General features: G+C 38.4%; 5 protein-coding genes and 1 non-coding gene across 8 annotated transcripts; 4 read left to right on the plus strand and 2 right to left on the minus strand.

Annotated features, from left to right (window-relative positions):
- The first annotated feature begins 93 nt into the window (after window positions 1–93).
- B0554.5 (UNC93-like protein MFSD11) lies at window positions 94–2,228 on the plus strand. The gene is made up of 9 exons (NM_070796.4): window positions 94–330; window positions 425–612; window positions 659–755; window positions 915–1,046; window positions 1,091–1,224; window positions 1,273–1,461; window positions 1,527–1,698; window positions 1,750–1,885; window positions 1,950–2,228. The coding sequence occupies exons 1-9, from the start codon at window positions 167–169 to the stop codon at window positions 2,142–2,144; spliced, it is 1,407 nt and encodes a 468-aa protein (NP_503197.1). The 5' UTR covers window positions 94–166; the 3' UTR covers window positions 2,145–2,228.
- Window positions 2,229–4,797: 2,569 nt separating this feature from the next.
- B0554.4 (C6 domain-containing protein) lies at window positions 4,798–9,228 on the plus strand (the record flags this gene model as incomplete). The annotated part of the gene is made up of 7 exons (NM_070797.2): window positions 4,798–4,918; window positions 6,101–6,170; window positions 6,220–6,561; window positions 7,224–7,559; window positions 7,643–8,005; window positions 8,603–8,932; window positions 8,979–9,228. 7 exons carry the CDS (start codon window positions 4,798–4,800, stop codon window positions 9,226–9,228), a joined length of 1,812 nt encoding a protein of 603 aa, NP_503198.2.
- A 623-nt stretch (window positions 9,229–9,851) lies between these two features.
- Window positions 9,852–12,380, plus strand: B0554.2 (C6 domain-containing protein; the record flags this gene model as incomplete). The annotated part of the gene is made up of 7 exons (NM_070799.2): window positions 9,852–9,981; window positions 10,257–10,326; window positions 10,376–10,729; window positions 10,780–11,121; window positions 11,178–11,543; window positions 11,689–12,045; window positions 12,110–12,380. The coding sequence occupies 7 exons, from the start codon at window positions 9,852–9,854 to the stop codon at window positions 12,378–12,380; spliced, it is 1,890 nt and encodes a 629-aa protein (NP_503200.2).
- Window positions 12,381–12,635: 255 nt separating this feature from the next.
- Window positions 12,636–12,656, minus strand: 21ur-15502. Its single transcript, NR_068574.1, has one exon.
- An 81-nt stretch (window positions 12,657–12,737) lies between these two features.
- Window positions 12,738–16,677, minus strand: B0554.7 (the record flags this gene model as incomplete). Of its 3 annotated transcripts, NM_001313108.3 has the most annotated exons (7): window positions 12,738–13,575; window positions 14,972–15,143; window positions 15,198–15,386; window positions 15,429–15,559; window positions 16,002–16,227; window positions 16,273–16,460; window positions 16,508–16,677. In NM_001313108.3, the coding sequence occupies 7 exons, from the start codon at window positions 16,675–16,677 to the stop codon at window positions 13,230–13,232; spliced, it is 1,422 nt and encodes a 473-aa protein (NP_001300037.1). The 3 variants fall into 3 exon arrangements, with proteins under 3 accessions (NP_001300037.1, NP_001300038.1, NP_001300039.1); NM_001313109.3 differs by lacking the exons at window positions 15,429–15,559; window positions 16,002–16,227; window positions 16,273–16,460; window positions 16,508–16,677 and having other exon boundaries at window positions 13,230–13,575; window positions 15,198–15,252; NM_001313110.3 differs by lacking the exons at window positions 14,972–15,143; window positions 15,198–15,386; window positions 15,429–15,559; ... (1 more) ...; window positions 16,273–16,460; window positions 16,508–16,677 and having other exon boundaries at window positions 13,230–13,487.
- On the plus strand, window positions 14,048–14,384 carry B0554.1 (Cecropin-A). The gene is made up of 2 exons (NM_070801.6): window positions 14,048–14,123; window positions 14,170–14,384. The coding sequence occupies exons 1-2, from the start codon at window positions 14,055–14,057 to the stop codon at window positions 14,302–14,304; spliced, it is 204 nt and encodes a 67-aa protein (NP_503202.1). The 5' UTR covers window positions 14,048–14,054; the 3' UTR covers window positions 14,305–14,384.
- Window positions 16,678–17,077: the final 400 nt, after the last annotated feature.

Consider the following 17,077-nt stretch of genomic DNA (forward strand, 5'->3'; position numbering starts at 1 on the left):
ATCCTTTCTCCGCCTTCCGTTTGAACTTGTTCAGCCGATTATGCAAAACTTTTTAAACTTGCCTATTAATTCAGCCTAGAACTTTCCAACTTTCCGTCACCGCAGTTTCCACTCTCCGCAAATTTTCGGTTCAAAGTTTTTGAAACTGATATTTTTGTAAAAAAAAATGAATCAACGGCGATTCGAACTATTATGCGCAGCATTGCTCGGCTTCGGTCAGCTGTGCATAATGACTGGATTCGATTCAGAGTCGTTTATTCTAGAGTCTGTAATTCATTCGATTCATGAGAGAGAACCCGCAAAAATCAGCATCTATGCTGGGTATTATGGGTGAGTGGAAAGTTCAACTGACCAATCATTGAACATTTTAAATGTTATAACTTTGGTTTATATGTACCAACAATTAAACACAAAATATTTTCAGCCAAGCCGTGATCTATGCCTTCTACATGATAGCTTGTCTATTCTCGCCCTCCATAATAGCAGTGAGCACCCCGAAAACCAATTTGATAATTGCTTCCATTTTCTTCACGGCATTCCCTCTGGGCTTCCTGTTCACCAACTCTTATTACTACTACGCTTCGTCAGCATTGCTAGGTGTTGGGTTTGCCTGTAAATTCCTATATGCTGAAAAGTTATCGAACAAGAAAAATTTCAGTGTTTTATCAAGGCCAGGGAGGATATCTGACGTCACACTCTACAAGAAGAACTATAGAATCTAACGTCTCACTTTCTTGGTCTGTTGGATGTTGTTGGTGAGTTCAGTAATCAAAAAAAAACTATCAAATTTTAGCGACCGACATTTAACGGATCTGTTATTTGCCCTTAACTTTTTTTTTGTTTAATAAGTGACGGTACCCGCTCTTGCATCTGGGGACATGATCGCACCAGATTTTAAAATAATTTCGTTGCAGTATGATTCTGGGATCCGCCATCATGGCGACAATTACTCGTCTGAGTTCATCCTCTACCGAAATTATAGTTGAATCCTTAAATTCCACAGGTGAAGCTCACAAAATGGAGAGGCAGTTTGGCGAGCTGGAAATGTAAATCTTAATGTATTAAAATTCCACAAAAATTTAAAATTCAGTAATCTCCTGTTCTCCGCATTCACTGGAATTTCGGTTCTCGGTATTATAACATTTTTTGTGATGCCTTCCAAAGATGTAGAAAACTGTATCGAGAGCAGTTCGGAGAAAAAGGAAACATTTATGGAAGCGTTTAGTAAGTGTTACTACTGGATTACTGTAGAATTACAGTGATCCTTTCCAGAACTCACTTGCTCGACAGTGGTGTCTCCGAAGATGCTCCAACTCTTCCCACTCTTTGTGCTCAGCGGTTTGAACACCTCTTTTTGGCTCTCCGTTTTCCCAACTGCGATGAGCTTCACAATGCAGAACTCAAATTTGATATATCTTGCAGCAGTGTACAGTTTTGCTGTCGGTTCAGGGGAGGTTTTCAGTGAGTTTCATCAAAAAAAAAATCTTATTGACAGTTGTTTTGATGAATGGTGTATCTATTTCCAGTGGGCATAATGATTTCATTCCTGAGTAAGCGTATCAAAAATTTTGGTCAAAAGCCAACAATGACAATTGGTGCCATTTTCACCACGGCTTACTGTATCTTGATCCACCTATCCACGGCGTACGATGCTCCGATCAAGCCAACTAGTGAAGAGCCACTGCTGTTCAGGCATTCGTAAGTGTCAGATATTCTATCTATGCAAAACGAAACTATCTGCAATTGCAGCTACCTTCTGGCTCTAATCATAGGCCTCATCTGTGGAATCGGAGATTGCTGTATCAACAGTGTCCGATCTGTGATATGTGCGCTGGTGATGCCGAAGAGACGAGCTCAAGCGTTTTCGGTGTCCAAGATTTATCAGGTAAGTACTCATAGCAGGACATGATTCAATTTTAAATTTGAGAATTCCTTTTTTCCAATTACAGGCATTCGGCTCCTGCATTTTATTTTTCTTGAGCCCCATCACACCACTATACGTCTACACAATCGGTCTCCCAATTCTCGCAATCATCGCCACAATTTTGTTCTTTTCAATCGCTAAAAGAACTCAAATTACGGAGCGAAAAATGACGGAGGCTAGTAGAAATGCTGCAGAAATTGGAAAGAAACTCAATTTATAAATTATTCAAAATTTATTTTAAACATTATGGGTTGTGTTGTCCTTCATTTTATCTCTGACCGAATAAAGATTAAACATTTTGCAATTGTTCGGACTGATAAACTTCTGATCTTTCCGCCATTCGTGACAAACTACATACATCACCCTCTCTCGTTTTGCATCCCCGAAATGGCCAAGAAATCACAGCGATTAATTAGTTGTTTCCCTCCAGGAACATCACCTTTTCCGTTATTCTTAACGATGTCGTTATGTCTTTTTGAAGGCTTTCCGAAAAGTTTTTTAAAATAAAAATTTAGTCGGAAGTCCTGACTTTATCATAGTTGCATCTGGTCTTCCTTATTGGAATTCGTTAAAAAAAACAGAGAAGAATTTGGCATTTTCATGTGAAAAAGGTAAAACAGGTAGTACACCTACCCCAAAAATATTTTCCAATCAGTTTTCCATGCGTTTCCGTTAAAAATTTTAGTCGAAAACAAAAAATTGATTTTCATTTTAAACTTAGAAAAACACCAATCCTAATCCTAATATGGGCGGGCAATATGGAGACAAGTACTCGGTAAGCGTCTGCGCACTTTCTGCGCACATTCTGCGCCGATTCTGCGCACATTGCGTTTTGTCGTTCCTTTTTACAGCTGCCCTGCATATTGCGCCGATTCCACGCACATTCTGCGCCGATTCTGCGCACATTGCTCTTTGTTTTTTCTTTCTTGTTCATATTCCATGTATGTGAGCGTTAAAAAAGCAAAAATATATCTGACAAAGCAAAGTGAGTTGGTGAAATTTGGTTTGAATTTCATTCCAACGTAAAGCTAGACTTTCCCTAAAGACAACATACGTTTTTAAACGAGTTAAATACTTGTAATGTCTATCAAAACGGCTGCAAAAGGGTAATAACAACAAAATATAATTAAAATATATATATATGCCAAAAGGTAATATTTTTAGATCAATAGGTTGTAAATACCTCTCTTTTTTACAACCACACATTGTCTCCTATGGTTTACAACCACATATTGTCTCTTTTTTTTTTTTGGATAATATTAGAATATCTGACAACCACACGTGGTTCTTGGGTGTAAATTTTGAATGAAAACTTTCAGTTATCATCAGTGAGAGTAAGGCAGTTAAACTATTCAATTCAGAACATACACGTCTGTAAATGCAAATTATTGTATCAGACCAGGCATTCTGGTATTATCAAGAAACATATGACAATGCATGTAGCTGTCAACCATTAGCAAGAGATGTGTTGACAAACAACTGACCTAATGAAATATAACTCTTGGAAATATATATTTAAATTATACATAGTTTTTATTACCCTTATAAACATGTATCGTGTTTAAAAATACAGTTTCTCTCTGAGAAAAGTTCCAATTTACGCTATTAAACATGTTTTCACTGCCAAGCTGAAATCTTACAAGTTACTGCTACAATTCACAGTTCATGTTAAATGTTGAACGAAAATGGATTAACACAGTTCAAAAAAAATCTCAGTACGTTAGTAGTTGTTAAAACGGATTGTTGTATGAAAAACTTAGCTTACCTAATTAACTCAATTTTGCTCTAGCTTAAAATATTTCAATCCATCTTTCAAGTTATCTAATTTCAAGTTATCTCTGTTTGTCACCTCAATGAGGCATCAATGAAAACATTGTGTGTGAGACATATGTTTCTAAAATTAGCTTGTTTGCGGTTTCACACTGCATTTCGCCTATTCTCACATAAATAGATGGTTGTATGATTATAAGAACGCGCGCGGGATGGCTCAACAGGTAAGAAAACTCATTCAGGGAAATCAATCGAAGGTTCAATTCACACCAAGGACATGAACACACTGAGCGAGTGGGGCAGCGTTACACAATCATCCAGCAATTGCGCCGATTCTGCGCACATTGCGTTTTGGCGTTCCCTTTTTCAGCTGCGCTGCATTTTGCGCCGATTCAACGCACATTCTGCGCCGATTCTGCGCACAATCTGCGCCGATTAATAGAAAAGAAATTAATCGGCGCAGAATGTGCGCAGAAAGTGCGCAGACGCCTACCGAGTACCTAAAAAAACTTTTACCATTTTACCCGCAAAATGTCGGGTGCTCATTCCGATTGGTTTTTGCAGTACTGTATAACTACAAACGATAGAAAATTAAATAACAAATCTTCTGTCAGCTAGCAAATGTTGAAAAGGACAAACGACACCTAATATATAAGCAGTCAAAATAGAACAATAGGGTGTAATAGAAAATTTGAAAACGAACAAAAAATTCTAAAACATTAAAAAAAATTTTTTATAAGAACCATTTTCACAAAAACTTAAATTTCCCCGTTTGAAGCCAAAAAAGACTCTGCATGCCCAGATTTCGGGTGTTCTGAAGAAACTGAAACCAAATTACCGCGCGTTTTTTTTCCGCTTGGAACTTCATCTTTTGCGTTCTCGCTCGTTTCCATATCAAATGCAATTATCCCCATTCGAATTGCCAATGCGCACTTGCTTCTCAGCTAGCTAACTACATACGGTTAAGAAATACGGGTTATCACGGCAAAGATATTTCTTGCAATTTCGATTCTCCTCCCTTTTTGATCTCGAGATCTTATAAAACAGACGTCCTTCCTTTCTCCCCCCGTCCGTTTATGCTTTTGCGGGAGTTGATTTGCTAAATGAACTTCGCGGATTTTATACGGTCAGGCTTATTATTCCTAGTATTGATTGCAGAAAATTTAGTGGAAGCTTGCTTTGCAACATCACCTGGAAATGATCCAGTTGTGACGCCTCCTTTGAGTAAGATTTTTTCTGAAATTTAGAAAATGTTCCTTTTGATTTTTTTTATGCAAGGCTATTTTTCTTCTATGTACTATATGTTCTTTTTAATTTTGTTTTTGAAATCTCATTTTAAAAAATAAATTTTTCTGTCAACAAGATATCGAAAATAGAATACCGCAGTGGTTTGCAAAACATTTTTGAAACTTTTCCTTCTGCTTCAAAAAGTGACAATTACTTTTGCCACTTTTTATGAAAAAATTATACAGTGTGAGGCAAAATTAATTTTGGTCGACGACTTCCAAAAGAGTTGAAAAAATTGAGATTTTTCCAATTTTCAAAAAAAATCATATGAAATTTAGAAAGTTGTTCTAAAATATTTTCCTATGATATTTGGTAATTTTATTGCTATGTGTGTATTTTTTTAATTAGTTTTTCGTTTTGCGCATCTCCACCTTTAAGATCTTGGAGCCTAGTCCATGTCGAAGCTTTATTTTTCAGAAAAATTTCAACGGTTTTCCATTTTCAAATAACCTTCTCAACAAGTTTAAACATATTAAAATAATTTTGTGTGTAGCTTCTACCTATATTATATTTAGAAGTCCCACCAAGAAACAAGACAGTTTTTGGCCATTCTAGGTCTGAAAAAGCAAAGTCCCAGATTTCATCTTTAAACTACTCAATTAAATAATTCAAGCTACGAATTCCTTTCCTCGCGACAGGTAGACAATAGACATCTTCCGTAAATGGGCAATAAAGATGAAGCCGTTTTTTGCTAACGGCGGCCTTTATACAAACATGTTTAGAAGATCAATACGGAATACAGGAGTGGCCACTCGGCAAATTTTTTGTCGGCCAACTCGGCAAATTGGCAAATTGCCGGTTTGCCGATCTGCCGGAAATTTTCATTTTCGGCATGTTGCCGTTTGTAGTTTGCCGGATATGAATTTGCCGAAAGTTTTCAGAGGGATTTTTTATAAAACGGAAACACTTAAAACTGTGCTGTTTTGAATTTTTTCCCGTTTTCTTTAGATCATAGAATTTGCCTACTTTTCAAAATAGATATAGAAACATTCATTGAAATAATTCCTACAATTTTGCCAATTTAAATTGAAATTCTGAAATTTCCAATAAAAAATAAAAAAAAATTTGCCGGAAATTTTCAATTCCGGCAACCCTGACGAAAAATTTAAACATTTCTAGGAACATGCTCTTCTTCAACTATAACCTATGGGACGGCAAACGGTCAGGAAGTTGCTGTCACTCCGTCCAAGTAAGAAACTTTTTTTCTAATTTTCTATAAAAATTTTGAAATTTTTCAGTCTGGTATCCACACCTATTGCTGGCACATCCGACTCAATATCCAGAATGCAAATAGCATGTTCTGCGGATGCTGGCAACTACGTATCCATGCAAATCGACGAAAATTTCGACCCAGTAGAGAACGCTGCAACTTTTGAACCAGCATCTGTAACAATTACCGCTGAATGTAGTAGTGTGGATATGCAATGGTACTACGTCGGCGTCTCCGAAGGCCAGACTATCAGACAACTCATGACATCGGTAAAATGTGAGCAGATACCAACTCTACGAGCGTGCTCCCCTACTGCTCTTACCTATGGAGTTGGGGACAATGATAAAGTTATTGACGTGGATTATTCGGAGTGAGTTTTGAAAAAAGTTTCAAATTGATTGAAAATGGACCGAATCTAAATTTGAAAAAAAAATTATAAAATGTTTCTAAATAGATTCATTTTTTGCGTTTTCTAGCATTCATTCGGGTTTTCCTCGTTTCTCTTCAATATTTGATTGAAAAAAACACTGTTTATCAATTTTCTAGATATTGTTTTTTGTAAAGTTGGCCTAGAAATTGATAATTTCACAACCAATTTATAATTTCATAATTTCACAACCAATTTACAATTTTCTTGTGTTAAACTGTATAAGAAATTGGCAAACGGTGCTTCACATAAAAGATTCTAGAAATTTAAAAACTAGGTCATTTGTTTACGAAAAGAAACAAACATAATTAGCCCTTTTCTTTAATTTTTGAAAAATTTAAAAATTTTGGCCATTACGGCTCATTTTCTATCAAGTGAAAATCCAAAGGGAGACTAGTGAAATTTCAGAATTTTGGAGACCGTCCAAAAATATTTTTAATTTAGAAATTCCAGGAGATCTATGATCGGAATTTATTGAAAAAAAAAAAACCTTGACTAAAAATTTAGAAAAATCTAGATTTTTTTGGAAGGCTTTATACTGAATTAAATTCAATTTTGCTACTCCGCTGAATCAAAAATGTGAAAAAAAAACCGATTTTTTCCAGCTTCATGTCCACGCCAGTCACTGGCTCACTAGAAACAACGTCAACTATGAAAGTCAGCTGCTCTGCAAAAGACAAATACATTGCAAATATGCTCATTGATAATATTGGAGCACAGGAGAACGATGCAACCCCTCCTCCACAGACAGTCACTATTAACGCCGAATGTAACAGTGCAGATATGGTATGGTACTACGTGACGACTGTCAATGGTGAAACTGTCAAAAAAAGTATGAGTTCGATATCTTGTACACAAAGTACATGCTCTGCGAAATCACTGACGTATGGAGTAGGAGATGACCTCCAACCTCAGCAAATGATTGATGTTAGTTATACTGAGTAAGTAAGATAAATCGAGCTAAATTGAAAGTAGCGTTAGCAAAGTTTTAAATTCAAAAACCAGAAAATTGAAAATTTTTCAGTTACGTAACAACACCTGTAGCTGGCTCCACCGAAACCACATCTTCAATGAAAATCACTTGCTCGGCTATTGCCGGATACATTGCTGCCATGGCATTAAATAATGGACTGTTGGAGGCTAATGAAAACGGCGCACTACCTCAAACAATTACCATCACCGCGGAATGCAGCAGTGTGGATTCTGTTTGGAACTATGTTACAGTGCTTCAAGGTGAAACGTATAGAATACCTATGACGGGACTCACCACTTGCTCACAAATTCCAAATCAAAACCCGACGATAAGAACTTGCTCTTCAACGGCGGTAACCTATGGAATGGGAGATAATCAGCAACCCGAAGTGCAGATTGATGTTACGCAAACTGAGTGAGTGGGGAATTTTTGCAAAATATACTAAAGCTAACGCACAACAGGAAATTTAGAATTTTGTTAATGAAATTGAAAATGTCCAATCAGCACTAATCGGCAACTTGCTCCTCATTGAGCTCTAGCAAAGTGCGACAATACTACTTGTCCAAGCTCTAGTTGCAATATCTGCCGCGTTTCTGCCGCGTCAGGCCCGAGCTCCTATCGCGCCCTCTTCGGGCGCACACCGTTTTCGAGAAATTCTGTGACAGCACTCGATAGAAGCGCGGACCGGGTGTGGAAGGATCCAGGAAAGATCATGTGACTGAAATGTGAACCAGGTATCTAGTCGCGCTCCATCCACGCTCCAGGCGGAGCAATTTGGGATATCCCGTGCTTGGACCAGCTTCCCGTTCTCAATTCATCAAGAAAATTCGTTTTTGTAGACCAAACCGGTAACAGCGTGACACCACGTGAGGAATTTTTAAGCTCCTCAAAGCTCTTGAGAAAGTGACCTTACTGAAAAATAGGAAAAATAACATTGCATTAATGCAGTTGTGGATTGTATCCAGTTCAACAAGACGCGCCTAGATTTTCATTCAACATAAAAAATTCCAGCTTCATGTCTACACCGATCGCTGGCACAATTGAAACAACTTCAACAATGAAAGTCAGTTGTTCAGCCATAGACAAATATCATGCAGTCATGACAGTGAATGCTATAGGAGCTGCGGAGAACGACTTGGTCCCTCCTCCGCAGACAGTTACCATCAACGCAGAGTGCAGTAGTGTAGATATGATTTGGTACTACGTGTCCACTGTCGGAGGTACCAGAAGAGTTATGGATTCGGTTACTTGTGCACAAAGTACCTGCTCACCAAAATCGTTGACGTATGGGGTGGGAGATAATCAAACACCACAATTCCAGATTGATGTTGGTTATTCTGAGTAAGCACAAATAGGCATTATATTCAGCAACGTGTACTTTTTTCAGCTTCATGACTACTCCAAATGGTGCAACAGAGACAATATCCACAATGAAAATCAGTTGCACGGCCATTGCTGGATTCATTGCTAGCATGCAAGTAGATGGTGCTGAAGCTATTGAAAACGGTTTCGATCAAACAGTAACTATCAACGCAGAGTGCAGCAATGTAGATTCAATTTGGTATTATATCTCAGAACTTGGAGGTCTACCTGTCAAAAAACCATTGAGTGAAGTCCTTTGTCAACAAATTTTCTAAATTCATTTTAATTAGTGATAATAAAATTAATAACGATAATAATAATAAATAATTCTATTATACGTTGTTCTCGAATGAGCGATTATGAAGGGTCCAAAGCTGGTCCATGAGAAACATCAAAGTCTCAAGATTACAAGGGCTTGGAGCTCGAATTGAATTTTGAATCACTCGGGAAAAACTTCAGAAAAGGAATAATACATACTATTACTGCATTCAGTTTCATTTCATTTGGATAAGCTTTCTACATTGGCAAAATGCCAATGACATTTAAAAACATGAGTACATATTTAATGCAGCGATGACTTTCTGTAAAATTTGAAGCTGACACTCTTTTTAGGCAGGTCTATTTTGGTCAAGTTCAATGTTTTTCCCGGGCCGCCTACCCAACTGGAACTTATTCTCTTGCGTTCAAGTTCGTTTTCACATTAAAATGCAATGATCTCATTCAAATTGCCAATGCGCATTTCTTCTCAGCTAGCCATCTACATACTCGGACGGGCTATCATGACCAAGATATCTCTTGCAGTTTTGATCGACTCCTCCCACTTTTTATCTTGAGATCATGAAAAAAGTATGGCGTTCCTTCCCGGTTAGTTATTCTTCCGCGAAAGTTGATTTGCAGAATGAATCTCGCGGATTACATGCGGTCAGGCTTACTATTTCTAGTATTGATTGCAGAAAGTTTGGTGGAAGCGTGTTTTGCAACTTCTCCGGGAACCGGACCAGTTGCGAGCAGTACAGCTCAACCTCTGAGTAAGTGGCTCAATTTTGAGAGTTTGAAAATGACCTGCATTATGTCGGCTGCGAAAAATTTAAATTTACTCTAATGGTACTGCAACGCAACCAAGAAGTTTCAATGCAAAATCATTAGATTTGATAATATTTTTATCCTTTTGAATTCTTTATCTATGTATGATGTAAATCTTCCGTAAACGGGCAATAAAACTAATTGCCTTTTTTGTTCGGTTTTCTGCTGCTAGCATGTTTAGAAATCAAAGACTAAATCCCACACATAATAAAATTTTTAGGAACATGCTCCCCCACAACTCTAACCTATGGAACTGCAAACGGTCAGTCGGTAGCTGTCACCCCAACCAAGTATGAAACTTTTTTCAAACTTTCTATAAAGATTCTGAACTGTCTTTAGTCTGGTTTCCACACCAATCGCTGGCACTTCCGACTCAATATCCACAATGCAGATCGGGTGCTCGGCAAGTCCCGGTAACAACGTAGCAATGCACATCGATCAATTCGACCCACTAGAAAACCAAGCATCACCTCAGCCAGCATCCGTCACAGTCAACGCAGAATGTAGTAGTGTAGATATGCAATGGTACTACGTTACAGTCTTCCAAGGCCAGACTATCAGAAGACTCATGACTACGATAACATGCCTACAGGCACCAAATGTACCAGTGGATCCAGTTAGAACGTGCTCCCCAACTGCTCTTGTCTATGGAGTTGGGGATAATCAGCTAAATCTTGCAGTGATGTATACCGAGTAAGATTTTTTCGACGGCTCCCATAACTTTCAAAATCAAACTATTCCAGTTACCTGGCTACTCCAATCATTGGAACAAGCGACACCACTTCAACTATGAAAGTTAGATGTTCTGCAATAGCCGATTATCATGCAATCATGACGATTAATGACTATACACCAACAGAAAATGATGTGGTCCCACCACCGCAAACAGTTACAATCAACGCAGAATGCAGTAGTGTGGATATGGTATGGTACTACGTAACAACCATCGGAGGTCAAACTATCAGTAGAAGCATGAATTCGATAACATGCACGCAGGCTGAAAATCCTTGCTTGCCGACTTCGATAACGTATGGAGTAGGAGATAATCAAATTCCTGAAATAATGATTGATGTTGGATATTCTGAGTAAGTCGAAGTACAAATACCATTTTATTCTGTCGCTTTAATTGCTTTGTTTCCAGTTACGCGACCACGCTTGTTGCCGGCTCTACCGACACCACATCAACGATGAAAATCAGTTGTTCAGCTATAGCTGGATACATTACCAACATGGATGTTAATAATGGTTTGGGACCTGCTGAAAATGATGTGGTACCACCACCACAGACAGTCGCCATCAACGCGGAATGCAGCAGTGTAGACTCTATTTGGAACTATGTTACGGTTGTTGCAGGTCAAACTGTTAAGGTGCCAATGACTTCGGCCACTTGTCAACAGATTAAAGATCCGAGCGGACCTGTGACGAGATCGTGCTCTCCGACGGCACTCACCTATGGGATGGGAGACGGGATGAATCCTGAAGTGCAGATTGGTGTGACTTATACAGAGTGAGTAGCGGAATAGGTCTCATCCGAGCCGGGGACTGTGGCCTATAATCCAGTCGCGGATTGTCCCACTTTCCAGTTGAGGCTTGGAGTTATATGGGGTTATATGGTTCATCGCAACCTTCGAGAATCATTTAAAAATTTTCAGCTTTATGACAACCGCAACACCTGGCACAATGGATTCAGTGTCCACCATGAAAATCACTTGCTCCGGAATCGCCGGTTACAATGTGCAAATGGAGCTCGACGGAAACACGACCCCGCTAGAAAATGCAGGGAATCCCCCTCCACAAACGGTCACAATTAACGCCGTCTGCAATAGTGCAGATATGATTTGGAAATATGTTTCCAATGTTGGAGGAGTTCCCACCTCGTTGGACATCACCACCGTAACATGTGCTCAGATCCCGAATAGAGTTGAAAGGCAATGTTCTCCTACTGCAGTTACGCTGGGAATTGGGGATGGTCTCACACCACAGAGATTCATCGATGTCACCTATTCGGAGTGAGTTTAAGTTAAAAGAAGGAAGATTGAATGACAGTAATTAAAAGTCTAACTTTTTCTTCAGTTTCGCATCAACTCCAATCACTGGCTCCCTGGAAACAACTTCAACAATGAAAATCACTTGTACCGCAATGCCCGGCTACAATGTTTTGATGCAACTTAATTCCAATCCGAATTCCACTCCCGTGGAAAATATGGGAGGGTTACCGCAATCAGTAACCATAACTTTGACCTGTAACAGTGCTGACATGATCTGGAATTATGTCGTCGAGTTTATGGGTGCTCCCTTTCCAAGAGCAATTACATCAATGGCGTGTGTGCAGCAGTCAAACTAATTTGTTTCATTTTTTGTTATTGTTTTAATTTTGATATATTTCTAATAATTGTTTTAATAAAATTTAATTAATTTTGAGAAAATGAGAAATCTCAAATACTTCCATGTTAGGCAAAAAATAATATTGTCAGAAAAAGAAAAACTGATTATAAAAAATGCTCATAAATTTTGCCTCAGCTGAACAAAAAATCCGAAAAAATATATGGCCAGTTGTATTGAGGGAATCCTTATTCATTAGTCGATTATCAGATTTTATTTTCAAATTAATATCTTGTTAATAAAATCTAAATTACACACAGTTTTATAACAAAAATCTGAAAATGTTGATAGTATGGTACCGTTTCTATATCCAAACCAACAATAAGTTTAAGTGTTTACAGAGGGATGTTTACTTATGTTTTTGTTTACATAAAAAGGAGGTTCAAATTTGACAAACAACGATCAGGGAAATTAATTTGAGCAGGAAATGTTTTCTATATTAATTAAAGTTGGAATATCTATTCGCAAAATTTTGATAATTCTGGTAGGCTAGTTGAAACGACAATAAATTTTCTGTGAAAACTTTTGGCAGGGAATTCACATTTCCTGAGAAAAAAATCTTACTGGGACAATAAATTTTTAATAAATGAATTTTTGTGGGAAATTCAAACTTTGTTGGAAAATTCAAATGTTTTGTGTAAATATTTTGGTGGGAGGTTAAATTTTTCTGGGAGAAAACTTTTGACTGAAAATACTAATTTTTTTGAGATAAAAAATTGGCGAAAAAAAAACAACTTCTCTGAGGAATTTTTTTGCGGGAAATTAAAATCTTCTGATATGATACAGGAGTTCAAATTTTATTCAGCTAAAATCAACATTTTTCTTTAATTTCTCTCTCCGAGCTATTCCGTTCCTGCTCCAACCACGTCTCCGTCGTCATTTTCCGTTCCATTTTATTCGTTGAGTTTACCACTTTGAAAAACACGATTGTGGAGCAAACTGCCAAAATAGGTAGACCAAATGTGTAAATGTAAAGTGGAATAGTTGGGCTGAAGAAGAAGATAATGACGCATGCAGCCGCCTGGTACATTCTCGAGACGGAGAATGACTGGGCGCGTCGGGAGGGCATCACCAGGGCGCAGATCACTGATCGGACTCCATTGAAGCAACAATCACTGGTGCCGGCGAGGAATGCAATGAGGAAGATCAGAGGATATCTGAAATTTAAAAATTTGGAGTTTTTTTCCACAAACATGTAGGTGCAAAAGTGCCTAAATGCACCGCACTGAATTGACAACGATGAATGTGAATTCCCAACAAATTCACAAATTCCCAAACTACAGTAACCCTTCAGAAATCCTACCATAACCCTACAGTACCACTACAGTACCACTACAGTATCACCTACCAAGCCCCAACTCCAATCTCCAAAACTCCCAATCAAAACGAAAGCTCAAAAAATCTACACAGGCGTAGGTAGGCACGCACGCCTAAATTTCGAATAAATTCAAAATTTTCTCAATTGCTGACATCACGGTTGTGTAAATAATTACCTTCTCTCAGCGTGATGGTCAGTAGGTGGACAGTTTGGATAAACAGGTCGGTCTAGTAAATACTTGAAATGTGGGGACAACAAGAAAATCCCCATATAAAAAAGATTTGAGCTATAGAAATTTTATCAGCTTCCTAAGCCAAAATGAAGTTCACCACCTGCCTCCTCCAAATTTTCGCGATTATTTTTCTGATTGCAGTCATTTCAGCTGAGGTTTTTTTTCATTTTTAAGTGGATTTTTAAGTTTATAGAATTTCAGCCAATAGTTCGTGAAAAACGTGGGCTCCGGGAAGACATTCGAAAAATCAAGGACTCGGCTCTGCCAGGTTTCGGCGACGCCGCTGGACGTGCTCTAGGTGGGCGAGCAGGAAATGCTAAAATTCGACGTGGTTAATTTACTTTTTCTTTTGAGATTTTGAAAATGTCATCGAATTTTATTTTTCTATATACTCCATATGAATAAAATCTTTGTAAAGTTGTGTTTCTTCTTTCGAAAAAAATTAACCAAAATGATTATATTTTCTCATTTTTCTATCTGACTATATTTTCCTTTTCAATTATTCAATTAAAATTTTCATAGTACGCCTTCCACGGACATCCACACTAATCCAGCCCTAAATGCCCTCTAAACTGCCGCCGACTCTTCGCGGGTTCCGCCGTAAGGCAATCGTGTGGGACGGGCACGTGGTGTCGTGTCTCAATTCGGTTTGATCTACGTAGATCTACAAAAAATGCGGGAGAAGAGACGCAGAGTTCTCAACTGATTTGGTATGGTTAAAAACGTGCTGATGTCACATAATTTGGGGCAAAAAATTCCCCCATTTTTTGTATTCCAAAATTTTGATTTTTGAACATTTTACGGGAATGTTATTTATTCAAATTTTTATAAACAGTTCGCATTTTTCTCTGAACGACACGGCCGAGAAGATTTGCATTTTTTCTGATGTTAGGTCAGAAAAACTATGCGACAGCATGAAAAGTTCAAAATTTTGTACCAACCGACTTATAAAATACCACCTGATGATTTTTAGGGATAGAAAAATCCTTCCGCGCAAACTTACGACTGATAGAACCAAATGGGTTCCCCCGACGTTGGTCTCATAGGTGCCTCCATTGGAGTTGAAGCATGGAGCAGAGCACAATAAACCGTCAGTATTACCGATCCTATCACCATAGTCGGCTTCAATCCAAATCCTTGAATTCTTTTGCTCAACTCGGAAACAATCATTCCCACTGAAACTTTGTAACTATTTTTTGTTGTCAAAAAATTTTCAAAAGTTAACTCACTCAAAACCTCGCCAACCCCTGCACCAAGGCCATATACCGCTGGAATGTAGGTCATTCTGAAGTTATTTTGATTGAAGTGCATAGAAGTTGGAATGATGGACATGAAGCAAGAGGCGTTGAAGCCGCATAGTAAGCAAAGAGGGACGATTTGAAGGATTTTTGGAGAGATGAGAGTCGAGCAGGTTAGTTCTGGAATAGCTGCGTGGTTATGTAGTGCTCAAGGTAACTAACTGAGAGTTTTGATGACGCTCCCATCCTTTTTAGAACTTTCTATGCAATTTTCGACATCTTCCGATGGAAGTAGGCACACAATAATCACTGCTAAAATTGACACGGCGATGAGGACAAGGGAGAGGAGACGACTGAAAAAATTGTATGGCATAATCACTCCGCAAATCAACTTCGCCTTCTGGAGTCCTTCGTCAATTTTCTTGCGATGAGTGACAGAAAATTGACAGACTGCTACAGAAAGTTAAAAAAGGTGCGACAGAAAGTTAGCAACTTTCAGCAGAAAATTGACAGTGTTCGACATAAAGTTGCCAGTATGAGCCAGAACGTTGTTAGAGTGCGCCAGAAAATTGGTAATTTGCAACAGAAAGCTGGCTATGTGCAATAGAAAGTTGGTAGTTTGCGACTAAAAATCAGCAGAGTGCGACAGAAAGTTGCCAGTGTGCAGCAGAAAGTTGACAGACTGCTACAGAATGGTGGCAGTGTGCGCCAGAAATCTGAATCTATGTATCAAACACGACCTTCCATGTAAGCACTAGAACACCTACAGACCTGCGTAAAAGACTTAACTCCTACATTTCAAAGTCATCGAACACTCTTCCACCAGAATGTTCCACTATATCCGTTGAGTTTTTCAAATTTTCAAAGCCTCTATCTTCACTAATCCAGGTCATTCCGCCCAAAATCATGGCTCCCAGTATCAGGCTACCACACCCAATTGCCCATTGTAAAGAAACATTCGACTCGATGGATCTTCTTGTCGAGTGGGATGTCAGGTAGGTTGTACATCCAAGGTTGAAGACGAGAAAATTCAAATTTTAAAAATAAAGTTGCGTAACAAACTGACAGGCCTTTCCAACTCCCAAAACCACCGTTGAAAAATAGTGATAGTAAGAGTTGATGAACAAAAATCCGAATGGAAATGCGGCGAAACAAAATGATGATATTACGAGGAGAATTTTCGGAGTCCAAATGTTCAACAATGACGGGGTAAACAGAGAAGTGGTCAGAAATGAACCGTAAATTACTGCTTGGCTGAAAATTTGGGCTTTGATAGAAATAGTCCACATTTGAATGCTCACCCATAATACCCCGCATAGGGGTCAATTCTATCAGGTTCCCTCTCATGAACAGAGTGAATAACAGACTCCAAAATGAAGGCTTCTGCATCAAATGCAGTATTCATGCAGAGTTGTGCGAAGCCTAACATAGCAGCACATAGTAGCTCAAATTTCGGAATTGGTGACAACATTTGGAATGAAGCGAGTGGGAAACGAGAATAGTTATTTCGACTTCGCTGAACTTCATATGTGTAGTCGAACTTTTTTGCATAATTGACTTGTGGTATGAAGAATTGTGATGATGATAGTAGGGGAACACAATCGATGTGCAGGGGTACTATGGGATTACTGTAGAATAATTGAGATTACTGTATTTACGTGAAATTTAGTTTTGGGGTTGGTCAGGGGAAACACGTGGTGTCAGACTGTCCCATCGCTCCACTGCACATAAAAATGGCGGGAAAGTTTTTTTTTTCAATTTTCGTGACGTCACACCCTATTTCGAATAATTATTTTTCAATTTAGCACCCGATTTTCGGAAAATCTGATAATTGTTTTGTTCAGTTTTTTGTCAATTCAGAAAATTGACAA

This window comes from Caenorhabditis elegans, chromosome V (genome assembly GCF_000002985.6).
Source record: "Caenorhabditis elegans chromosome V".
NCBI classification, from domain to species: domain Eukaryota; kingdom Metazoa; phylum Nematoda; class Chromadorea; order Rhabditida; family Rhabditidae; genus Caenorhabditis; species Caenorhabditis elegans.